Source organism: Puma concolor, chromosome E4 (genome assembly GCF_028749965.1).
Source record: "Puma concolor isolate L17-30 chromosome E4, mPumCon1.1.hap2, whole genome shotgun sequence".
In the NCBI taxonomy this organism is placed as follows: domain Eukaryota; kingdom Metazoa; phylum Chordata; class Mammalia; order Carnivora; family Felidae; genus Puma; species Puma concolor.
Genome location: NC_141683.1, coordinates 34,408,792 through 34,429,964, shown reverse-complemented (window position 1 = coordinate 34,429,964; position 21,173 = coordinate 34,408,792). Strand labels below are relative to the sequence as shown.

The window sequence follows — 21,173 nt, the reverse complement described above, 5'->3', positions numbered from 1 at the left end:
GCAGAGTACATTTGGGGAAATTGAAACAAAGAGGCCAACGTTCCCCTAGAGAAGAGACTCGCTGAAGGAGAGATTTCAGAGGATGCAGGCGTCGGAGGAGGTGGTGAGAGAAGGAACAACAGCCTCCAGGATGCCACCTGTATATCACAGGTGATTGATGGGGGTTTCTCCTCACGTATGGGACAGTCGCTCGGGCCGCGTTACATTTCCATCAAGGACAACGGGGCCAAATCAGATGGTGGACTCGGGAACACACAGGTGGCCGTCATGGGGGCCTCACATTCGGCAGCCTTTCAGCGTTTCTTCCCTAAAAATGGAATAAAGAGGTTCGGACACAAACACAAATCCCATTCGTGTCAGGTAGAAGTTGAGGGGCAGCATTAGAGAGGCAGAGGCCAGGTTCATGGGGTTTGGTAAAGGACGTGACTCCCTTCAAAGGGGGGAGAGTGGACGAGGATTTGAGGGTGCATCAACATTTCATCTAGATGCTGACTGACTTGCACATGGGAAACTGTGCGGTGAGGCAAGTTGGAGAAATGCTTTTCTGTGAGCCCACATCCATGTCCTTACATGGCCCTTACAATGAAGTGAGTGTGTAACTTTAAGCAATGGGTTTGTTCAGGTTCCTCATTAAAGACAGAGTTGTGGGGCGCCTGGGTGGCGCAGTCGGTTAGGCGTCCGACTTCAGCCAGGTCACGATCACGCGCTCCGTGAGTTCGAGCCCCACGTCGGGCTCTGGGCTGATGGCTCGGAGCCTGGAGCCTGTTTCCGATTCTGTGTCTCCCTCTCTCTCTGCCCCTCCCCCGTTCATGCTCTGTCTCTCTCTGTCCCAAAAATAAATAAAACGTTGAAAAAAAAAATTAAAAAAAAAAAACAAAAAAAAAAAAACAGAGTTGTAATGACCACACAGACAAAATTGTTTCTGATACGTAAATTTTTTACTTGAAAGAATAATGGGCACTTGGTGTCCAAGAAAGCAAAAACATGAGCCACGAGATGATCAATAATTCTATAGTTTCAAAGCACTAAATGTGAACAAATTGTCCTTTCTAGACATTTATTACTATGAATGATGGTGCAAAGGGGACAGGAGCATTGGTAAGCTGAAGTGATCTGCGTTGAATTGAAGGCAGCGTGTTTTTCCCTCTTTTGGGAGAAATTACAGTGGGGGGTCCGCAGTTGTTTTTCTTGCGTTGTCTCTTTGCAATTCCAGTAGTTCAACCTCTAAAGACAATTTATACATCTCCAGGGATATTTTCAGATCCTCGGGGTTGGGGAGACACTGCATGACCTTTCTGCCTGCAAGCATATGGTCACAGCCTTCAGGGACAACCTAAAAGAGACATAGGTGTTGAGTGTGGTTGAGTGGTTTCTCTCCAAATCAGAAGGGGTGGGGGAGGTGGGATCTGCTGACAATGACAAAGCTACAGGCTCAGGGCCAAGACGAAGCCCAGAACTTGCGGGTGAGCAGGAAAAACAGAAAACACCTCGGGCCCCAACTTAGTCCTCCCTAGATGAATAGGGACGGGTTCTCAGACAGCTTCACAAGGGGCCTCTGTGAAGACAGAGGCTGTTTCTGAGACCATCCAGAAATGGAACACAGAATATTAGATAGTGTAGAAAAAGTCAAATTGGGTCTCAGTGTTGCGGGCATCCGACACTCTCTTCTCCCTAAGGGGCTCAGGTTTTCCTATCTCCAGTGAGAGAGGAAAACTTGTCACTCCTAAGGGACCACAGTGCTTCAAGATAAAAGAGAGTTCCTTGGAGGGACTCAGGAGTGAATCGTGACAAGTCAGATCTCACCATTGCTGGCTGGGACGGCGCTTGTGGAGAGGCACCATTTTTAGGGTTTGATAGGACTGGAACTTTCCTTGAACTGTGCCACTTACCCACTCACACTTGGGCACCTCGGGGTCCCAGGTTGTGCTCTCTGAGCAAGTGATGCTTTGCGGACCGACCAACTTATAGCCAGAGTCACACTGGATGTTGATATTTTCAGCTTGAATGTATTCAGTCTTATCCACGGACAGCTTTCCGTGGGCTATTTCCGGTTTCAGACAGAAAGCTACAAAGAAAACATGGTTTCAAGGAATCCATGAATCTAAGAAAAAGGACGCGACAACAGGCTAGGATTATAAGATTAAACTATCGTGGGTGCTGCTAATTGCTTTGTCTTTTATTCGGTAGCAATAATATTCATTAGCATTTTTGTTGTGCACTGACCACATATCAGACTCGAGCTAAGCATTTTATATGATTCTCTCAGCTCTGTGAAGGGAGGACTGTTATTAGTCCCATTTTACTAGGAGAAAGGTGAGATATAGACAGGTTAAGAAACTTGTCTGAGGGGCACCTGGGTGGCTCAGTTGGTTAAATGTCCGAATTGGACTCAGGTCATGATCTCAGGGTTCAGGAGTTCAACCCCGCATAGGATTTTCTGCTGTCACTACAGAACCTGCTTCGGATCCTCTGTCTCCCTTTCTCTCTGCCTCTCCCTCTCCCGCTCTCTCTCTCAAAAATAAATAAACATGTTAAAAACAAAAAACTTGTCTGAGCTCTTCATACATGTAAACATGATAGGTCACATGATAGGCTATATAAAAGCATGCGACCCCAGGTTCTCAGGATTCAAAGCAATATCCCTCCCATCTCGATCCCAGCAAGACGCTAGGTATTCTGTAGTCTAGAAAAAGTCAAGTTAGGATTCAGTACTTCCGGGTATCTGACACCCTCTTCTCCTATTGCCCCCCGTGTGCAACAGAGCCTGTGGTGACAAATAATCCCCGCAGTTGCTGATGGCAAAGTGTTAGTAACCTGTGGGCATGTAAAAATCAGAGCCAATCTTGACTCGTCCTGTCCCCACTACGGATGGTCACATGCAGCCTGCATCGTGGGCAGGGGGTGCATTTGCACAGGGCTCTGATGGAAGGACTTGCCACTTTGTGATGTTTGGAATTAGCCCATGAGAGCCCACGTTCATGCCAGAGAAAGCTTCAGTGAAAATTTTGCTACAGGCCATATATCAAATGTTGCACCTGCAGAATATTTCTTGAAAGTAGGAATCGGGCTGAGATTTATGACTGGGAGAAAGCCTGGGGAGGTTGATGTTAATGTAGCCCCTTTGTAATGTTTGCATCCGGAACACAGTAATGATTTCAAGTCAACCACATCAAATGTTTCTGTGCTGCCCCTGGCAGGAAGAAGCTGTACTCTCAGTGCTTTTGTGACATTTCCACCCACCTGACTGGAAAGGGAGCAGGAGTTACCTTTACATTGAGGGGCTGCAGGAGACCAGCCTGAAGAACTGCAAGAGAGTCGAGCTTCACCAACCAGAGTGTATCCTTTGTCACATTTATATATCACCTCCGTACGAGCGAATACACTGAATGCTTGAGTTCGTACATAATATCCATGGTCAATGGTAGGAGGAAAATCACAGCCTTGATGGTAAGAGATAAAAGTGACAGGGCATGAGCTTATAAAATGTGAAATATAGCTTACCCCAGAATCTGCATGGTTTGTAGGAGGTTTCATTCTGTCCTGTCGTCCTCTCTGCCCATAGGATCACTTAGCCAAACCCAAGACCTGGGCTGCCCTCCTATAAGCCTCAGGCTGAGGAACCACCATGGCCCCCCTCATTAGACCACTTGATGGTCATTGCCAATATCTTCAAAAGTATAATGGGAATAAACAAAATTAATACTTGGTCCAAACCCCATATCGAGTTCCTAGTCTATGGGGTAGGACAAGTCATGTTCAAGAAATCAAATAGAGGGGCGCCTGGGTGGCGCAGTCGGTTAAGCGTCCGACTTCAGCCAGGTCACGATCTCGCGGTCCGTGAGTTCGAGCCCCGCGTCGGGCTCTGGGCTGATGGCTCGGAGCCTGGAGCCTGTTTCCGATTCTGTGTCTCCCTCTCTCTCTGCCCCTCGCCCGTTCATGCTCTGTCTCTCTCTGTCCCAAAAATAAAATTAAAAAAAAAAAAAAAAAGAAATCAAATAGAAAATACTGATACTGTCCTACCGCTCCCCCTGAAGCAAAGACTATATTAAAAAATATATCATATATCAAGGGGAAAGTGGAAATGGGAAAATTGGTGCCACTCTTGAAGAACAAAAGCTACGTTCCCATCGTATTGACATTTACTCCCCCAATCTGTCTACCAGGAAAATTAGGATTCTGGGAAATTACAGTAAAGTATTGAAAGCTGAACATTTTCGTCTCATTTCACATGGGGCATCTTTGCTAAAGTAGATTTAGTTATCCTCAGGTAAATGGGGTCACTGGTTTAGCTAATGCCTTCTTTTCATCCTAATCGGAAAAAAAAAAAAGGGTCAAAAACAGCATACACATGAAATGATCAAATCACACATTTGTAGTTTTAGACCTGGGTATGATTAGTCACTTGCCCCTGTCATAATAGAGCCTGAAGATACTACAACTATCTGGACATCCACATTGATCCAGTGTATCAATGGCATCATGTTAATTCTGCTGTATGGGCAAAAAAAAGCTAATGTGTAGATAGATAGATATGTCATCTAGATCTAATTATAGATATACATATGACATCATGGACAAGAAGAATCTAGCATGATGTCATATATATATAGATATCTAGAACTAGATGATAGATAGATCAATAGATGATAGAGAGATAGAGAGATAGATGATAGATAGATAGATAGATAGATAGATAGATAGATAGATATCTGTCCCAGTTTCTGATGCAGACTTCCTAAACCCTTGTGAATTGCTAAGTGCTGAGAACCCTAAGAACATCTTTTGTTCTACTGAGGCAACTTGCAGTGGCTCCTGGATGGGAACCGGTCACCAGAAAGTCCAAGCCATGAATAAAGCATGGAATTTTTCAGCCCCACTCTCCTCTCCAAAGAAGGGGGAAGCAGTGTCAATAATTGATCATGCTACAGAGGGTAAGCCTCCATAAAATCTTAGGAGTACATGGTTTGGAGACCTGCCAGGGGGGTGAACGCATCCGCATCCTGGGAAGGTGATGGATCGCAATTCACAGGGACAGAGGCTCCTGTGCTTGGGACCCTTCACCTAAGTGCTCTTGGTGATGGAGAGGTAGACATTTCACACTGGGGCAGAGTCTGAAGGTGAACGAAGAGACAGCAGAAGGAAAGAAGGAAGTTTGAGGAAGAAAGGAAGCAAGTTTAGAAAGATGGTTTCAAATAGGTCTGGGTGGGTATTGAACTGCAGATTAAGGCATATGGATCAGAAAGAAGGCAAGAAAAGACAAAAATACCAAGAGAAACAAGGCAATAATTGAAAAGTCCAGCTGATCTATTACATGGGGCCGATTTCCTGATTCAGAAAAGCAAAGCGAAGCAAAGCAAAGCAAAGAAGCAAGGTCAAGAGGGTGGGAATAAACAACGGGGGGTGGGGGGGAGGAAAGTTGGACCAGGGGGTGGGCAGTGCTCTTTAACAAATTTATCCACTCCAAAAACCGTGCAGGGTATACAAAATCTTTTAGCGAATTTCAAACCTTCCCTTAATAATCTCCATCGCTTTGATACAAAGAAACATCTAAAATAACACAAATCCAAAAGCTCTTACTCTCATCACATGTTGGTGTCTTGGGATACCACTTGCCATCTGCTTGACATCTAGCTTCAAACTGGTATTTCTCATGACACGTATATAAAATTGTGTCTCCATTGAAAAAATCACAGCTATTGACAGAACTAGATCTCTGTTCATTGATTTTGCCATTCTTCAGCTCTGGTGTTGGGCAACATACCTCTAAAAAATTAAAAGGGAGACTAAAGGTTAGTAAAATCACTTCAATGAAGTTCCTATGGATAATAAACTCATTTCCACCTTCCGAAGATGTTGCCAGTGAAGAGAAATTGGAGAAACAGAGGAGGGTAGCAGAGACACTTGGATCTGCTCTCCCTGCCCCTGATTGCTAAAGGACTCCAACCCAGTCATTTCCCTCCAACTAAATAATTTCATTAGGAGCCTCCAAAACGAGAAGTGGGATGAAACCTCTATGAAAATGTAAATTTTGAGAAGTATTCAAAAACAATGACAAATGACACCCATCGCTTTGTGTTTTCATTAGGGTCACAGCATCACTAATGCCTCAGTAACAGGAGGAAAACTGTCCTTAAAAGTTTATAGCCACCTGACAACTAATGCACAGAAAGACATTTAAATTCTTGCATATGGCCAGGAGTTTTCTTTTTTGATGCCAAATTTAAGAGAAAGAGCTAGTAAGGTCTTTAATTTTAATGCAATAAGAGCTGATATAAAGATATCATTTCTTATTCATTAGTAGAACTACTTTAAGGTAGAACTTGATATAGTTTGAGGTAAGAGAAAATATCAGAGCAAATTAAAATGTCCTATTCTTCACATGAGGAGATTGACTAGCACTACAATCGGGATCTTTTGGGCATACTCAAATATTCTCACCACTCATTTATTTATGAATTACAATAAAAATATCCAAAATTGGTATGTTTCTAGATTATAACATTAATATTTCGGTAATACTGTATATAATACTTGTATTTAAGTCATGAGTGCAATTCCACACTGAATCAGACTTTCTTATTATTTCAGAAGTAATTCTATTATTTCAGTGAAATAAATTCCATTTCATTTCTTTTTATTTATTTTTTAATAATTTCTTTATTTTAAGTTTATTCATTTATCTGTTTTAAATTTTTTTTAACGTTTATTTATTTTTGAAAAAGACAGAGAAAGAGACAGAGCGCAAGAGAGGGAGGAGCAGAGAGAAAGGGAAACACAGAATCCAGAATCTGAAGCAGGCTCCAGGCTCCAAGCTGTCAGCACAGAGCCCGATGTGGGGCTCGAACTCACGGACCACGAGATCATGACCTGAACCATGCAAGTGCCCCAGTTTATTTATTTATATTAAGAAAGAGAGAGAGAGGGAGAGAGAGAGAATGAGCCAGGGAGGGGAAGAGAGACAGGGGGAGAGAGAATCTCAAGCAGGTTCTTTGTTGCCTTATCTCACAAACCTTGAGATCATGACCTGAGCTGAAATCAAGAGTCAAATGCCTAATTGATTGAGCCCCCAGGTGCCCCTCACTTCTGACTTTTAAATGGTTAAAAAATATCCTTTATTAAAGAATTAAATCAATAAGACTCTAATGGGTAAAATAAATATGAGTTTAAAGTAGGTTTTCAAATTTCCAACAAACAAAAGTCCCAAACCTGGTAGCTTCACTATTCACAGATGAATTCTACCAAACGTTTAAAGAAGAGTTAATAAACAAACTGAGGGTTGAAGGGGGGTAGAGGAGAGGGGAAAGTGGATGATGGGCATTGAGGAGGACACTTGCTGGGATGAGCACTGGGTGTTATATGGAAGTCAATTTGACAATAAATTATTTAAAAAAAAATAAAGAAGAGTTAATATCTGTTCTCGAACTATTCTGATAAAAGGAGAAGAAGGAAAAATTCCAAGTTCATTCTACGGGGACAGCATTACCTTGATACCAAAGCCAGAAAAAGACACCACAAAAAAAGAAAAATGTAGGCAATAATCCTAATGAACACAGATGCAAAATTCCTCAACAAAATATTAACAAACCAAATTCACCAATACATTAACGGGACCATCCAATATAATCAAGTGGGATTTATACCAGGGATGGAAGTATGGTTCAATATTTGCAAGTCAATGAATGTGATACATCAAATAAATAAGAGGAAAAATTTTAAGATAATATGATCATTTCAAAACATGCAGAAAAAGCATTTGACAAAATACAACACCCATTCGTGACCAAAAGTTTCAACAAAGTGGGTTTAGAGGAAACATACCTCAACATGATAAGGTCACATATGAAAAACCATAGTTTTTCATCATAATGATCATGGCAAAAAACTGAAATCATTTCCTCTAAGACCAAGAACAAGACAAAGATGCCCACTCTTGCCACTTTTATTCAACATAGGACTGGAAGTACTAGCTGCAGCAATCAGACAAGAAAAAAAAATAAGAGGCATCCAAATGGTAAGGAAGAAATAAAACGATCACTATTTGCATAGGACCTGATACTATACATAGAAAATCCTAAAGACTCCACCAAAAACCTATCAGAACTAACACATTCAGAACAGTCATAGAACACAACATTAATATGTAGAAATCTATTATGTTTCAGGGTGCCTGGGTGGCTCAGTCGATTAAGTGTCCACCTCTTAATTTTCGCTCAGGTCTTGACCTCACAGTCTGTGAGTTTGAGACCTGCATCAGGCTCACTGCTGTCAGTGCTCCGCCCACTCCGGATCCTCTGTCTTCCAATCTCTCTGTACTCCTCCCTGCCCCCCACGCTCTCTCTCTGTCTCTCTCTCTTTCTCTCAAAAATAAATACATACTAAAAAAATAACTTGTCTGAGGTCCTCATACTCTTAGGATGATATAAAAGCATGTGACTTACAGGGTATATAAAAGCATGTGACCCCACTTTCTCAGCTGTCAAACCTTAGCCCTGGAAAATAAGTCATAACCACATAATTAGCAAAACCACAACTTCAGTCAGTTTACAAAAATGTGTCCAAAGACCAGCAATGCCAACAAGATAGGTATAAAAAAGAAAAAAGAGAGAGAGAGACAGAGAGAGCCAAGGGAGAAAACATCAGGTAACACTTTCTAAGGGAGGCTGGAAGTATTTCTTACGTTTTGGATAAAAGTTGCTTGGATGGATGAGATACAGGCAGGAATTTTGTCTTGGAGCGAGAATGTGAGCAAAGGTTTACAGCAGCAATAAGTTGGTACTGAAAAATGAGGAAGAAGGCAAGCTCAGAGACCGAAATGAGACAGATTGCAGTGTATGTTATCCTGAACATGGACCAGAAGAAAGGTGGGGTAGAAAATCCAGAAAAATCTAAAGGTATTGTGGCAGGTCTCAGTGACTTGCTGGACATAATCTACCTTTACTGTTTTGTAAAGGAAGAGGAGGCCAGGAAGACCAAGGTAATGGCGCTCATGGAAAACAATGAGAGCATTGGGAGTGTGGCTGAGCTTTGGAAGAACAACAGAGGCAGCCATTTCAATTTCCAACCGAGGAGAATCACCCAGGATATATGAACTTCTCTACCTAACATTGAAATTTCTCTTAAAATACCTGCCACTATGATGAGGTAAAAAACTTCCCAACTAAAATGCTTCAGTACTCCGCTTACAAAAAAACTCTGAAGTTATTCTGTACTCTTAGGAACATTCCTAAAGCCGGAACAGCACGGGATCATTCTGGGGCTTGAGAAATTAATCTTGACAAAGGATGACAAGAGGGCACCTTGGACCTCCGCATTCTTCTGCTTGGCAGGTAATCCTTGTATCATCAGAATTTGGAAAACACCCAACATCATGTAAATAGAAAACACAGTCTCCATTGAAAAAGACACAGTTCTTGGGGAAATTTCTTCTCTGTTGAATGATTTTGTCATTCTGTGCAAAATGCTCTATGTTAAATGCTCTGACAAATGGTTTAAGGGACACAGATGTAAATATTTAAAATAGTCTTAGAAATCCTTTCTTTTAAATAAGAGATTGTATAGGCAGATGAATAAGAAATGTTACTTTTATTGGCATATTTCCACTTACAAACTAAAAAAACACTCATGTCTGCATTTATAATCAGCACTACCTTGGTGGGGCCTGTAGGTCCTGACAACCCTTTCGGGGCTCAGTGGTTAGGGACAATTATTCCCTGACTTGCAATACGATATCTTGCACTTATATAATGTTTTCAGTGTATACAGGGCTTTGTAATCTTACTCTGATAAATTCGCTCATTGTTTGTGATAATATAAAATTTTACTTTCTGGTTGGCAAGAGTTTTCTACTCCGTTATTAATGCCATAGAAAAATAATGAAATCTGTGAAAGACTGAAATCTTTAAGAATTGAACAGCATCCATTTAAATATAATACATTAATATAAAAATTAAGGGGCTCCTGGGTGGCTCAGTCGGTTAAGCGTCCGACTTCAGCTCAGGTCATGATCTCGCGGTTTTTTGAGTTCAAGCCCCGCGTCGGGCCCTGTGCTGACGGCTCAGAGCCTGGAGCCTGCTTCAGATTCTGTGTCTCCCTCTCTCTCTGCCCCTTCCCTGCTCACTCTCTGTCTCTCAATAATAAATAACCATTAAAAATTTTTAAAAAGAAACAGTGTCATGGCACTGTTTGTAAAAAATTAATTAATTAATTAAATTAAAATTAAAAGATTTTTGTGACTAGATGGGTTGCTCTTAGATTTGTTATATTATGTGTTCTGAGTTACCATGGCCTGTATCTGAAGGACTAAAATTATTTAAATATATTTCTCAATACATACTTCATGGTTCTTCTCCAAAATTGTATTGAATTATTGTCATACGATTATATGTAACTAATTCTTAACCAGGAATTATTTTCCATACCTTGGTTTCAACTCGCCCCCTTTCCTTATCATGTGTGTACTTACCGCACAGGACAAATGGGCATTGCAGTAGAGACAGGACCCCAAGGAGACACAGTGCTGGGAAAATTCCCTGCAACCTGGGGGACATGGTGAAGAGTCTCAGAGATCGTGCACTGCGACCCAGTGTTCTCAGATGCCCTGAATGAGGCTGAAGTGAAGCTCTAAGTCAGTAGGAAATTGATGCCCGAACCAAAAGTAAGTCTGAGTCACTAAAGGGGAGGGGCAGAATTAAGTACACCCGGTACTGGGCAGGATCTGATGGGGCTCCAATAAAGCTCCAGGTCTTGGGGGAATGATATGAGCCTGACATGAATGTTCTCTCGGATTCCATGAGGATTTACAGATGTGACCCCGAGAATTTCTCAGTGTTGTGGGGGGCACTTGGTGGCTTGTTGTCTACATACAGACAACATTTCTCTTGGAGAATTCTAGATAAACGAGGAAAATGGTACGGGATGTGTGGCCATTTCTTCAGGGATGAGGGCGAGGTGCTGCTCTATGCCATCTTCCTGCTGTGTCCTGTCTTCATGCACTGGTGTGAATTCCTGGTAGAAAGGCAGGAATAAAAAAGATGTGTAGTTCAATTTTATCTCTACACCCGTCAGAGCCTAATTGGAATAGAAAAAGCTTGCAAGTCTACCTTGTGAAAAGACAAAAATATAGTCAAAACAGCAATTATTCCCTCAGTATTGAAGTTTCCTTGAGTATCTATGATGCCAAGTTTAATCAATTGTGGGGTTACGCCATTTGGAGAGTCAAGGGAAATTTCTCAGCGTGGTGTTCACAGCCAAGATAAAGCGCGCATGGAAAATTAAGTGGGAGAGGATCAAGCGTGATAAATGGACAGAAGGTCGCGACAAATTCAAGACTTTCTCAATGGCACTGGATCGGAGTGAAGGAGCTTCCAGCCTAGCATTGTATTTCTAACTAAAGCACTAACTTCTATATCATAGAAGGCATATTTGTTCATTTCCAGACGTAGCTTATTAATAGCTATCTGGGTGAAGACTGGTCCATTAATCACTGCCTTAGTCTTTCACTCAGCTTATTTCTTTTAGTCTCTGCCAAGGGCACAGAAGAAGTTACCAACCTGAATTTCGTGTGTCCCCTCTTGGACCAGCTGTGTATATTTGTCATTTGAAGACACACAGATATTCATCCACAGAGGATCATAAGCACTGGGAAATGTCTGAAAATGACCTACGCCGCCCAGCTGAATTGAGGTAAGTGCAAATGAAGCATGCAACAGCCAAAGTGCTTAGCTCTCAAAACTAAAGAGGAACATTCCTCAGAAATAAGTGACTCAGAAATAAGTGCATCCGTCTGTAATATTGATGACAGCACACAATTCAATTTCCTTCCCTGGAGAGAAAGGAAAGTGGATAAACACACCATACAGTTGCTTCATTTTATGAAGAGGAACTAGAATAAACCCTGAGGATGTCAGATAAAAGAGGTGATTTCAATAGTTTAACAGAAGATTATTTTTTTAGAAAGCACTTCTGCTTATCATATTCCAACGTCTACATAAATCATTGCATTTAATTTCTTCAAATAAAAATATGACGTAGGTGTTATAGCTACATGTAACAGATGAGGAACCTAACTGGGAAAGACCCAGTAAATCTCCCACAAACCTTTCTCCTCAGTGGTCGTGTCAGATTCTGAACCCAGATTGGATTCAAATCCTAAGCTCCTTCCATTGTACCTTTTGGGGAACATCATCGGAACGATGGGACCACCAGTTTGCCTATGAGCTGGACCTGTACCTTCGAAGGCTCCCACGTCTCCCCTGTCTTTGGAATGTGGGTTCCTCTCTCCCTTTCTCACTCCTCCAGGCTGCTTGAAGGACATATCCTTGAAATAGTGATGTGGTGTTGAGAACACCTGCACGGTATATGCGACTGAAACCAGTTTAGGCCTCTTTATAAACTAAAGATTTGGTGGGAAGGTACAGGGATCCATCTGTCTTCCCGCCACCCAGGACAGTACTCATATGTCAGTTCCCTTTGCTTATTAAAACCACCCATCTTGGGGCGCCTGGGTGGCGCAGTTGGTTAAGCGTCTGACTTCAGCCAGGTCACGATCTCGCGGTCCGTGAGTTCGAGCCCCGCGTCAGGCTCTGGGCTGATGGCTCAGAGCCTGGAGCCTGTTTCCGATTCTGTGTCTCCCTCTCTCTCTGCCCCTCCCCCATTCATGCTCTGTCTCTCTCTGTCCCAAAAATAAATAAAACGTTGAAAAAAAAAAAAAAAACCACCCATCTGGAGGGGCCTGCCTCTTCTGTCTCTCCCTGCCCTCCTCGTAGAGGGGTCAGTTTCCCATTATAGCTGGGAAGCTACCAGGAGTGTTGCAAACCAACAGTGTCAAAGAATTTCCATCTAAAGTACGGGATCCTGAATCTATTACTTAGGGGAGTATGCCTAGGAACATTCTGCCTCTACCAGGGTGGAGAAGACCCCAGAACAACTCCTTCTTCATCACGTTGTATAAATGTCAACGCCTCCTTAACTGACCTATGGATACATTGCATCATAAAGAAAATCAATAGCATTTCGGGGCGCCTGGGTGGCACAGTCGGTTAAGCGTCCAACTTCAGCCAGGTCACGATCTTGCAGTCCGTGAGTTCGAGCCCCGCGTCGGGCTCTGGGCTGATGGCTCAGAGCCTGGAGCCTGTTTCTGATTCTGTGTCTCCCTCTCTCTCTCTGCCCCTCCCCTGTTCATGCTCTGTCTCTCTCTGTCCCAAAAATAAATAAACGTTGAAAAAAAAATTTTTTTTTAAAAAAGAAAATCAATAGCATTTTGATTTAAACAAATGATAAGCTGATTCTACAATTTATATGGAATGTAAGGGATCAAAAGTTGTAAGAGCAATCTCTAAGATGAGGGAGGAGAGAGATGGAGGGGGGATGAAGGGGATAAGGGAGGAGAGGAGCAAAACCAAAGAACTACATGGCCACATATCAAGACCCGTTATGAATCTTCAGTAAATAAGATAGTGTGGTATTTGTGTAGGAAACCAAATGGACTAAAGGTTAACAATTGAGAGTCAGGTAATAAGCCCCAAGCAGGCATGATCAATTGATTTATGACAAACTGACACACTACAAAGCAATGGGGGAGACAAAGGTCCTTTCAATAAAAGGCACCAGGTCATTGGATATGTACATGGGGAAAAAAGGAATCTTGGTTCTTTACTTCACACTGTGACAATTTTGGGTGGTCATGAATATAACTGTGAAAGTAAAGCCATAAATCTCCTAAAAGAAAATATGGGCAAATACAGTTGTGATCTTAGGGCAGACATAGATATCATTTCTTTATTTCTCCCCCTTTATTTATATCTATTTTGGCACAAGTTTATTTTTAAAAGGCATACAGGCAATAACCAAAGAAAATATTTACTCCAACCTTAACTCCTGCCAAGTATTGTCTGTCATAAAATTGTTCCACGAAGTTCCAGTCTGCTAAAGATTTTAAATCGATTAATCGTCATCCTCATCAGAATGTCTTTTCTTCTGTTGAATTGAACTGTTGTGTTTCAAGAGTTTTCACTAAACTTTGTCCTGATACCTGCCCACTTAGTCGTCTGTCTCTTGCCGTCTATATAAAGTCATTCTCTATTGCTTTCGCCTTGGGGGACTTTTCAGGTGCTAAGTGGTCTGGCTGGCTGACCCGCCACTTGGCTTGCTTCCAGTTCCACTACCTCACCAGGACCAAAATAATTAAAAGCTGGGCCTCAGAGAAGGCAACGGCATACTTTCCACTTACTACCATGTTTTGTTAAGCTTCTAAAGCCATAATCTGACAGAACGTTTTTGAATACAAGCAGACGTTAGGGAAGAGAATCGTTGGACTATGAAACGGCATTTTACGTGGTAAGAATAATCCCTGGAAAATAAAATGTCCTTCAGTATGGGGGATGCTGATGATTCCAATGGCCCTTCCTTCCAGGCCATGCCGCTCCATCCCTAACACAGGACGCTCCCTCTCTTTACAATACAGTGGTTATTTGAACATTTTGTTGATAGGATTAATGTTTAGTAGCTGGCTCCTGCCCTGGACTATCAGCTTTTGTGGAGTATGTGTTCGTCTATTCCCTGCTGTACCCTCAGCACCTGGCACACAGCAGACTGTCAAAGACTGTTATGATTGTTGAGGTCAAAACAACTAAATTCTAGAAAAAGATTTGGCATATGGCTGGAACACTAGTTCAAGCAGGCTAGATCAAGTAGCTAAGCATACAGAGTGACCCAAGGGCCTTGAGCATTCTGCCTTGGACGCCTACCTGAGCACAGCAGAGTGGATAAGCACATGCCTTGCCTGTGCACTTAGTGGGCTTGGCCACATGAGCCACCAGGCAATAGAGAAAGGGGCTGAGGATGCCAGGCAAGGGATGAAGAGAGGGACTAAGGCCACCAGGATAGATTTCTTAAACAGGATACAACCCCCACCATAAAACAAAAAAATAAAACAACAAAAAAATGCACAAAACATACCAAAAAAAAAAAAAAAACCCAATAATCAAATTGAAAAAAAAAATTTTTAAAGAAGCAAACCACTACTTAAAGTAAAAAAAAAACTTGAAAAACTATAACCACAAAAACGTAGGAAATTATGCTTATCAAGCGCCTTATGAACATTAAATAAAAGGTAAGCTACCAGAGCAGGAATACAGAATTTTACAATACCTAACTCACCAGAGACTTTTTTTACAGATAATGTTAAAAATTCTTACAAATTATCAGAACTAGGTAGACCACGGAGCATGGATAAAAGACTTGCTATAGCACTTCACGTTAAGATGATATCCAAATGGTCGACAAATACAGGAAAAGTAGTCCAACCTCAGTAATCAGGAGGGAAGTGCAAGTGAAAACCACAATGTGATACCATTTCATACCCAGCAGAATATCGCAAATACGTACATACATACATACATACATAAACAAACAAACAAAAAATAGCAATACTGTAAAGAACTTGCACGTTGTGCAGGGATAGGGTGGGAGGCTACCATCCGGTACAACCACTGTGGAAAACTGCTGAACAAATGCACCCATCCAGCAGCTCTATTTTTAGGTACTTGTTCATCAAAAATAGACGTGTTCAGGGGCACCTGGCTGGCTATGTTGGTAGAACGTGCAGCTCTTGATCTCGGGGCTGTGAGTTCAAACTTCACAGTAGGCCTAAAAAATAAAATTGTTTTTTTAAAAAAATAGATGTGTTCAGCAAAAGACATGTGCAAAAATGTTCCTGGCCACAAACAAATGGAAAATACCCCACTGTTCTTTAACCCTAGAGTAGGCAAGTGAACAGTGTTAGATTCATGCAATGGTGGAATGCTTAACAGAAATTAAAATGACTGAACCTTGACTGCACACAACGTGGACGCATCTCACAAATATAATGGTTAGCAAAAAAAAAAATTAAAGACATGGAAGAAAGAACACATAACGTATCATTCCATTTCTACGAAGTCAGATAACTTCAAACCAATCTGTGCTGTTAAAGTGAGGAGAGCAGAATTCTTTGCAGGTGACATGAAGGGGGCCATGACTTACTGAATTTTACTTTGAAGAAAAACAAATGTAAACATTTATCCCATATTTCTGATATATTTTAAGAAGTAAAAAATGTAATTAGATTTGTTTGCTCCGTTAGATCACTGTGATCATTAAGGATGTGATATAGCGACCAGTTATCCATACAAATGTATGTTCTTGAATATGGTTGCACTTGCTCGTAGGGAAACAAGGAAAAGGGATATATATTTGATATCCTTACCATGAGAAAAGTATCTCCGTGTGCATTCCTAACCGACTTCTTCCAAATAGCTTAGGCGATGATAATTGTGAAGACAATTTTGATCAAAGATTGCCATTTCAGATAAAGAATTCGGTGAGTTCCTGAGAGAACATTCCCAAATAAAACAAAAGCACAGGTGACAGAAATAAATGTTGATACTTACTGGCACAAAAGACACAACAGTCCTTTGGGCCCCTAGCATGAGAAGTAATACAGAGTGAGCTGATTCTATGACAGCCAGGATGGCTGCTGTATTTCAGGGCAGTCCCAGTTTTGAAGTGTGTCTGATGCAATTTGTTTATTGGAGAAGCCAGTCAGCAAATCAGGTGGAGGACCACCATCGCCTGGACACCCAAATGACAAGGAACATCAAATGGTAGCTTGAACACAGTACCTCAGCGCTTCCGCAGGAAACTCTTTGGAACAGACACCGTGATTTTCTTTCATCAGAATTCCTTTGTCCCACTGTTCAATGAACCCCATGAGTAATCCATAATGCATGTTTGTTGGTTGATGGCAATGACAGGAAGGAAAAAAGGCAGAAACATTTCATCTGTTCTTTCCTGTATGTGTGACAATTAGGAATCCCAGGAATCAGAGAAAGGATTATCTCAACACCCATTGTACCTGCGGGCGCTAAACACAGCCACTCAGAATGCTTCTCAGAGGGGGGGCATGTGGGAAGTTAACAATCCCCTCATGTCCGCCTTCCTCTTTCTTTGTCCTTCCCTCTGTCTCTTCAATCGCCTGTGTCACAGGACACATATAAGAAGTTGGGAAATGTTAAACTCTGACAGTAAAGCAAAATCAGAGTTAAAGGTCAATGTTTATAATCAGTCACCTTCAAACACAAGCTAGTGAATAAAGAACTCCAGCTCAAAGGGCTAACTAAGTATTTTGCATTCTTGAGAAATCTCCATCAGTTTCTCATTCCAGTGAGTATTGTCACATTTGCACTTTGCTGCCACAAACTAAGTGAGTGTCCTTTTCTGAGTATAGATTCGTTACTTAATGATCTGCATTAGGAGACTGAAAGAAAACACTTCATATCTTTGTAATTTTTAAAAATCCGTCCACGAAAAAAGAGCCAGCTCTTCCTGTAGGGGGAACATTCTCTCGGAGGTACTCTAAGGCCAGTGAGTCCATGTCACTTCTGGTTCTTTTAACAGATTCTGTGGTGCCACCCTCGTCCTCTTCCAGATCAGGAAGCCCATTCAGCAGTATTGCAACATCTTCCTACACGGCTTGTCCCCTCACCAAGATTCGTCAGTCAAATCCAAGATCCTTCCGTCTCTCTGCACCTCACTGTCCATTCTCCTGCTGCTTTGATCTTGTCACATCCGTGTTGAGGCAGTGCTCCACCTGTTTCTGCCATTAACGTTCTATATATATCTAAAGTTTATTTATTTTTGAGAAAGAATAAAAGTGCAAGCGGGAAAGGGGCTGAGAGAGAAAGAGAGAGAGAGAGAGAGAGAGAATCCCAAGCTGTCAGCACAGATCCCAAGGTGGAGATCAAACCCACAAACCATGAGATCATGACCTGAGCAGAAATCAAGACTTAGATACTGAACCGACTGAGCCACCGAGGCGCCCCCAAATTATATGTTTTAATAAAAGCAAATAAGGTCCTTTTTCAGAACTGTGTTTCTTTTCTCAACCAATAGCAAATATATAATCATCGTATTTTCCTTGTTTTCCTTGCCTGAAAATAAACTCAAACAAAATGACTTTCCTAATCTAAATTGTAATACATCTGTTGCTACTCTTCTGGCTCTTCCTGTCCCACGGTCTACCTCTGAGCAATCCTTGCGTGGTTTTGACTTTGCATGTTTACTTTAGCAACTTCCAGCTGTCGTGCTGTGCCAGTTAGCGCCATGTTGCCTTTCGGCTCTACAGTCACTGTTTATCGCAGCTCGGAGGTACGGAATCAGAACCGCTTGGAGTTTCTCAAGGTGATCGTGACGTTGAACTTTCTCAACAGAGGGTGCTAGAGGGACACTGAAGGAAGAAGGGACTCTCCCCTGTTCCCTGCTGCTTCCAGGTAGGTTAGCCCAGTGAGAAGGAGGTTCTGTAGCGGCACTCTGCCCCAGGCTTGTGCCCATCACACAGAGTCCGTCCCATGTCAACCTTGCAGCCCTTAAGTGGCCCGGCCATCACCTTCCTGTGGTTCTCCCGACAGGGATGCTATCTCAAGCCTCTTACCATGCCAGCTTCCATCTGCAAGCCCATACACCTGACCCACCTCCCAGCTCCGCCCTGCAGGATTGCCGTGGGGCTGGGCTCCTGCTCGCCGAGCACACCCGTGTGCCTGGCCACCACGCGCCGTTCACGTCACAGTCACCAGTGCTCTGGTGCCCCTTCAGCAGCCCAGGTCCATGTTGCAGCCATCACCTGCAGGTCACTTATGCGCTGCCTGAATTCTGGAGGGTCGGTTTCTGCAGATCAGCTCTAGTGCATGCCATGCCGCCCGTGAACTTCCCTGGCATCTAGTGGGTTCCAGCTACAGCCTTGGGAGGGACCCTGTTTGAAGTTTATTCTTCTCTTGCTACCCTCTCCCAGCCCTGGGATTACCATGTAGAGTTTCTTTTATATCCTATAGTTAATCTTTTATCGAAGTCTAATAATGCTTCATTAAAAAAAATATGACGTGATGTCTGCCTCGTGATTGGCCCCATTGATGCTTGCACATTTTGGCCTACAATAAAGGTAAATATAACTTAAAACTTGTAATATTCGAGCTTCCACTGGTATTGAGCCAGATACCATCTAAAGTTTCAAATAAAAAAATGACATTTTAGAAATAAAACTTTCCAAACTGCACAAATCCATTCAGAGTATTTAAATTTCTTAAATATTTTGAATAACAAGAATTCATACCTTTAAGTCTGCAAATGCATTCACTATCAGGATCAGAATGTTGAGTATTTGCCTAACGTTGACAAAAACACAGAACTGGGGACAGTCGCTCCTGGACTCACAGGAATTTTAGAAAGTAACATACCCCCCACCCCTTATAGCTCCCATCAATGCAAAACGGCAAAACTCTTACTTGAGTTAAGATTTTTTGTAGCCGAGCCTCTAGCTTACCAGTGTCTTTCTCCCTGTGGTTATTAAACCTAGAACAGAAAAAAAAAAAAATCACTTGATTTTAATTTATATTCTTCTAGTCAGAGAATAGGTGTTAGCAGGGGGTTCCTGGTTGTTTTTCTGAGGCTAAATTAAACTGTAGCACCAAATGAACGTTTCATGTAACTTGCTACAGTGTTTACTCATGGTGTAATTGCTCAGCACCACTGTGGACAAACCTCTGCAAGAAAGGTGAGGACAAATGAGTCATAATGGAGGGTAAACACTTCACCTAAAACAAGGAAACAGGGGCAAATGTCCTACCTTCTAGGGTTGGGAACAATCAGTTCAGGAAAGAATCAAAGTCTCTCATTGTTAATGGGGCACAAGTAATGTGATTGTGGAAATGGGCGCAGGAACGGAGGGAGGAATCGGAATTCAGGGAAAGTATAGAGGCGACAATCTCCTCACCTGGCATGGTAGAAAGTCAAGTTGTAAAGAAGCAGGCAGAAGACCAGAGCATCTTTCTCTAGAGAAACCAGACGGTGAGGGAGAAGGCACTAATATTCACTAGGATCTGGAGACTCCCACCCCATACTTGTCAGCAGACAGGACACCCCAAAACTTAGTGGTTCAAATCATGTAGAACTTGGTTTTTCTTTCATGGAAAAAAGAGGTATAAGAGCATGTAGGATGGTCAGCAGCCCTGCCCAGTATGGTCAACCAGGGACCACTGTCCCTTTCTGCTTGTTGTCTCCACATGCCTTGGGGTGCTGTCCTCCTCAGCAAGGCGGAAGTTGGCTCCAAGCACCCTGTCAGCCCTTTGCATGAGGAAAGAGGAAGCAGAGAACAAGCAGGGGAGTGACTGGGAAGTTGCAGCCGTGGGGAGGCTCTTGCTGAGGGGTCACGTGTCCTGTTGATATTTAAAATGGTGGAAGTGATTCTGTTCCTTAAAATAAAAGCGGGAGGGGTTAATTTAGGAAACCAAGGAGCAGTTTCTGCCACAACTGCAATTTAAATGCCTCACTGTACCATCAACCCTGCAAGTAAGCCTAATGCCGGCAAAAGTTGTTCATGTCCAGAGAACTTTAAATTAGGTGATTTGGGCTTTGCTCTTATAAAAAGAAAAACTGACCAATGATCGTTCGCACACTGTAAAGAGAATGCCTCTCTATTTTAAATAGCTCCATGGAGACAAGAACGAATCTAGTAGAAAGAACAAGATGCAATTTTTTGGAACAAAGAATAAAAATCTTTTGGAAGCTATAATGAAATGGTCTTAAAAGAAATTGAAATATTCAACAAAGGGCCTGGAACGTAAAGCCAAAGAAATTTCTCGAAAAATATGTGGAGCGTTGAGGGTAGGAATGAAGACAAAATGTGTAACAAAGGTACCTAATGAACAAAGGGAACAATATTGGGTTAATTTTATGTCCGTGAAGAGAAAACAATGAAGAAACGTTATTAAAGAAGTTATATGAGAAAATTTCTCAGAACAGAAGAACATGAGTTTATAGATTGAAAGGGCTCATCAAGAACTGCATATAATACATGAAAAAATGAAATTTAGCAAAGTTCTTGGCATGATATTTTAGAACATCGTGGGTAATGAGTGTATCCTAGAAGTTTCCAGGGTAGGGGGAAACATCAGGTCAGAAGGTAAGATACGCTCTGACTTCTCAGTAGCTGTACTGGAGTTAATAGGACAATGAGGAAATTCTTTTTCCTCTTTGACAACGGAGAAATTCTTTCAAAATGAGAGGGAAAATTATTTTAACCTAGCTTTCTATACCCAGCTGAATTCTCAATCAAGCGGCAACCTAAAGACGTTTCAAATATGTTA

At 42.0% G+C, this 21,173-nt stretch overlaps 1 protein-coding gene and 1 pseudogene across 3 annotated transcripts in view; both read right to left on the bottom strand.

Moving 5' to 3' along the window:
* Positions 1-916: 916 nt before the first annotated feature.
* The window catches only part of C4BPA (complement component 4 binding protein alpha), a 53,552-nt gene continuing 33,295 nt past the window's right edge, over positions 917-21,173 (bottom strand). Inside the window, exons 1-4 of one of the 2 annotated variants that reach the window (XM_086693512.1) lie at positions 10,463-10,656; positions 3,267-3,440; positions 1,890-2,065; positions 917-1,333 (exon numbers count right to left, since the gene is read on the bottom strand). In XM_086693512.1, the coding sequence (XP_086549638.1) occupies positions 1,160-1,333; positions 1,890-2,065; positions 3,267-3,440; positions 10,463-10,547 (609 nt within the window). In that variant the 5' untranslated portion in view covers positions 10,548-10,656 and the 3' untranslated portion in view covers positions 917-1,159. Of the gene's footprint in view, positions 1,334-1,889; positions 2,066-3,266; positions 3,441-10,462; positions 10,657-21,173 lie in introns of those variants that run through there. The other variant, XM_086693513.1, reaches the window with a different exon arrangement.
* LOC147572568 (anaphase-promoting complex subunit 13 pseudogene) lies at positions 13,344-18,668 on the bottom strand (annotated as a pseudogene). The gene is made up of 2 exons (XR_015245917.1): positions 16,244-18,668; positions 13,344-15,645 (listed from the first exon to the last, which is right to left on the bottom strand). The product of XR_015245917.1 is annotated as an anaphase-promoting complex subunit 13 pseudogene (transcript).